Source organism: Charadrius vociferus, unplaced genomic scaffold (assembly GCF_000708025.1).
Source record: "Charadrius vociferus isolate BGI_N301 unplaced genomic scaffold, ASM70802v2 scaffold1028, whole genome shotgun sequence".
In the NCBI taxonomy this organism is placed as follows: Eukaryota; Metazoa; Chordata; class Aves; order Charadriiformes; family Charadriidae; genus Charadrius; species Charadrius vociferus.
In genome coordinates this window covers 27,478-32,041 of record NW_009649564.1, presented here as the reverse complement: position 1 = coordinate 32,041, position 4,564 = coordinate 27,478, and the positions used below count along the sequence as shown (strand labels likewise).

Below are 4,564 nucleotides of genomic sequence, written 5' to 3'. Positions count from 1 at the left end.
GACTCTGCATCTGCTTTTTCTCTCAAAGAGGAGAAAATTAAATAACAGATATATCTATATTTTATGGTTTTCAGGTTCATGAATTTGAAAGGAAATTTTCAAGTTTATATTTGAACATGTTCTGCCTTAGAAGTGTTCAGTGTTCCTAAAATAAGCATCTTTACTGAAACACTAAACAGAGTGAAAGCAACACAACGGTAACATGTGTTTAAGTAGTATTAAGGATAAGAATATCCGTGTGTTTCAATTCTACTTTGAATCAGATTTGTGTGGGGTTAATTTGAAAGGTCTTTTATGTTTTAGTTTCAAAATTTCAAATTCCATTTCAAAATTTCATGTGTGGATGATTACATAGGCAGCTGGAAATCAGATATAACAGATTTGGGGGCTTTGTTTGCTTTTGATGAACATGCAGGTATTTGGCCCCATTACCTTCCCACGTGGTGAAAAATGACCATGTTAGAAAGTTCTTCAGCACTTCATCTCCTTCACAGCAACTTCAGAGTTCAAGTAAGTTTAAATGAAGTTTAAAAATGAATTTTTTTTTTTTGTACTGATGTACATTTCATAAACTGATGCCATTTGTAACTTCTGTTCCCTGTGTTTAGATCCTGGCAACCCTTCCCTTTATAAAGTGGGAACTACGCTGGGAACATCTGGAAGGTGAAATACTTATTTTGTTTACATTTGTTCTGGTTAGTTGCAAAAACCCATTACGTAGGTAATTATCTGTCTCTCCTTGAGGTTTTATTTGCGTCTGCACTTTCATATTCGTCTGCAGAAGATTTTAAGAAATTCTAGCCTTAGCGTGTGGTCTGCCCAAACCAGACAAACAGTGAGAATATTGGTGTAAGGTACTAACATTCCTAGTGTTGTCGTCTGCTCATTCTTTAAATGTCTTAAGAAAGCATATCATATAATAATACCTGCAAGAGCTCAGTGTGGGTAATTCTTGAAGAAAAGTTTTGCAGTGAGTGGATCTCAAAGGCAACAAAACTTGGGTAACACACAGTTTGCAAGTCAAAATATAGCATGATATGATTACTGGGAATGGAAGATAGAATTCAACTTCAGCTTCAAAAATAAAGGATATAAAATGTAACTACCATGGGACCAAACTTTCTACAATTGTGACAGAACCTCTTGTCATTGGCAGTTATGAAATCAGCAGTGGCTCTCTTGTCCTAAGGAATGTGTATATTCGGGGAAGAACTCAGGGAAGCCTTTTGACCGGGGTTACGTGGGAGATGAGATCAGACGATTGTGGTGTTCCTACACCCATTCTAAGCAGCGTTTCTCAAAATGTTTAAAGCTGTAACTACTAATTGCCATCAGCACTTCCGTGTTGAGCTGCAGTGATGGATGGTTTCTCTGTCATCAGTTATAATGGTCTCAATCGCATACTTAAAAGGAATAATGATTATCCGAATTGTAGGCGTGGATCTGGTCATCCCTAGTCTTTGTGGGCAAAGGGAGACTAGAGCGTCGCTGGAAGGTTTTTTTTCTCTCTACAGCATATTTGAATGTTTCCTTAAACAGCAGGGATTTCCTTCCAGAGGGAGGAAGGAAACCTCTTCTAAGGGAGGTACAAGTCAGCCCTGGGAAAAGAAGGAAAGAAATTCTCTTGCCTTTTGTTAGGATTTAACAAACTCAGAACTCATTCTCGTTAAGAGGCAATTTTCCTTTTCTCCAACAAAAAACAGAACCCTCCAGGGAGCCAATATTGTGGGTTATTTTGCCACTTCCACATGTAAAAAACAATTCCACAGGGTTGTGTTTGGGCTTCTTTTTAATAATGCAAAGCTAAACCACACCCATTCTCTCTGAACCTTTTTTTTTAATCACAGAGAGGTAGTAGAACGTGTATTATCTGTGATTATAGAAGGAAACCTCTGCTTACGCTGAAGATAAGGCTTACTATTTGTCATAAACGGCACTCTTTTTATTGTGCTATTGAGCAGCACAGGTACGAACGGTGCGGGTTTTACCAGAAATTCTGGAAGTGGTAGTTTTACATGGCCGTAGTAGCTGAACTCAGTGACAGATTCAATGTGCTAAATCAAATACTGTTGTTATTTTGCAGACCTATATGTGGAGTGGCTGGCATTCAGTCTTCTCAGAATCATGTTCAGCACTCGGCTGCTGCTCCCGTTGCACTACCCCATTGCTCCCACGCAGGAGGTACTGGCTCATCGCTGGCCTATCGCACCCCGATGGACACCTCTTCTTCACCCATGTTAATGTCTTCCAGTCCACAGACCCCTCAGACCCAGGAGCAAAACGGGATCTTAGACTGGCTCAGGAAACTGCGGTTGCACAAATACTACCCTGTCTTCAAACAGCTCACAATGGAGAAGGTAGGGCAGTAGATTAAGAAAGGGGAGCCAGCTTTTAAATTATCCTGCTGTTCTCTGGTGCGGAGAGAGAGGCTGCAAACATCTGCATTGAGAATTGCAGAAGTTATTGGCAAATGCTGTGAAGGTTTGCACTCTCTTGAAGCAATAACGTTTTGATGAAAACCTTCTTCCTATTTTTGAGCCGTGTTGTGTCCGGCATGCGGGCTGTTCAACAGCTGCCGCCCATTTCAGAAATCTTCACCCAATGCCTGAACATCCAACTTGGATGCTGTCTTAGGAGCTCTTCTTTGGCTCCCTGCTCATCTCTTTGATCTACCGGGACAGGAGATAACTAAAATTGGTTGGGTTTTTTTTATTATTTCTGCTTCTAGATTGACTTTTCTCCAAAATATTTGGTTATCCTTATTTTAAAAAATAGATTCACAGAGACTTCTGACATGAACGTTAGCATGTGCACGTACCTGCAAGTGAATGTGAGGTTTTTGTTTTCTGCAGAAATTCATAGAATCATAGAATGGTTTAGGTTGGAAAGGACCTTGAAGATCATCTCGTTCCAACCCCCCTGCCATGGGCAGGGACGCCTCCCACTAGACCAGGTTGCCCAAGGCCACGTCCAGCCTGGCCTTGAGCACCTGATTCTTGTGAAAAAATAATCACTTATGTATTTGAATAGCAGGAGTCGGAAATGATACCTATGTGTGCTGGATTTTATCTAAATAGAATACTTTTACAGCATTTACTCAGCTCCATGGAAAATTCATGTCCTCTTACTGTCTTTTAGCCTTGAACGCCCCCCAGTGGACTAAGTGCTTAGGTTGAGCCAGGTCTAAATTGGGATGGCTTTGTGCTGGTTATAGTATGTTGTATGGATTTAATTATAATCTGTTACCCGAGTCTTCTGATTTTATTTTCTTCGTTATGTGAGGGGAAATATATAGTGGTTTTTTCCTCGAATAAAGTATCAAAACCATGCACATTCCAGTTTGTTTTAAAAAAACATATATTATTATGCATACTTTGCTGGCTTTAATTTTCATTACATTATATTATAAATGTATATATTTTATTTTCATATGCTAGGTCTGTATTTTATTACAAAATTTAATTTTGGAGTATATTTTCCAGTTAAACTGATGAGATGACTGCACATTGATTTCTGTGTTAAATGACACACCTAGGAAAAGTAGAGTGATTTTTTTAAGAGAAACAGTTCCTTAAACTCATTTATAGCACAAAGTTCCATTCTAATATGTACATTAATTACTTCGTATTTATTGTGAATAGTCAATATAAGCACTCACCTAATTAAACTTAATTTACAGGTGTTCTTTCTTTCATGCCAGTCCCCTACACTTTTATTCTACGCTGTTTCTATGATTTAAAACCTGGAGTAGAGACTTTCTTTGAATTAACGTGTGTTTAAAAAAAAGGCTCTAATGTTGCCTTTCAGAATCGATCTTTACTGAAAATTGTAAATAAGAATGTTTCAGGCTGTAAAACTAAGCACACGTTTTTTTCTTTACAAGTTTCTGAGTCTTACTGAGGAAGATCTGAATAAGTTTGAATCCCTCACCATGGGAGCAAAGAAGAAGCTCAAGACCCAGCTAGAGTTGGAGAAGTAAGTGGCAGGGAAAAACTGTCTTTTTAAGGTGATGGGATACTTAATGCAAGTTTTACAATGGTCTTCACTTTCCAGACCATAAACCTACCAGGATTCCCACCTTTAAATATGGATAATGCTTATCTCCCTTCCTCTGCAGTTGTGTCAGTTACTTTGAAAAGCTCTAGCAACGGGGTTTACTAGATAATATTTAGTACTTATGGGTTTACTGTTGCCTGTTCGGGGTTGTGGTAAGAATAACCAAACGTAAAGAATTTGTGAACTCCATTTTAAAAGGATACGGCAACCCCGTTGTAACATAAAAGCCCATTTAGGTTTTGGGCTTACCACCTACCTGAGATTCATGGGGTAGGAGGGGATCAGGCAAGCGAACCACTGAGCTGTCGGGTTTGCAAGCTCAGTTGATGAACACAGAAAGTCAGGATGCCCAGCAGGACTTTTTCTTCGTAAGACCTGACAATTTTTTGGGCTTCCAGTCAGTGCGGATGGAGCACGGCTAATTTGAGAGCCTCCGTGGTGTCCCGCGGTGACCCGAGCCAGCTGTGGCAGGGGGTGGGGCGCACGCCTCTGCCGAAGGGCCGCTGTG

At 39.8% G+C, this 4,564-nt stretch overlaps 1 protein-coding gene across 1 annotated transcript in view; it reads left to right on the top strand.

Moving 5' to 3' along the window:
* ZCCHC14 (zinc finger, CCHC domain containing 14) overlaps positions 1-4,564 on the top strand; it is a 53,616-nt gene that overhangs the window by 43,487 nt on the left and 5,565 nt on the right. The window contains exons 6-9 of the mRNA XM_009890032.1: positions 416-510; positions 609-663; positions 2,084-2,357; positions 3,884-3,975. Coding sequence (XP_009888334.1) covers positions 416-510; positions 609-663; positions 2,084-2,357; positions 3,884-3,975 — 516 coding nt within the window. The remainder of the gene's footprint in view (positions 1-415; positions 511-608; positions 664-2,083; positions 2,358-3,883; positions 3,976-4,564) is intronic.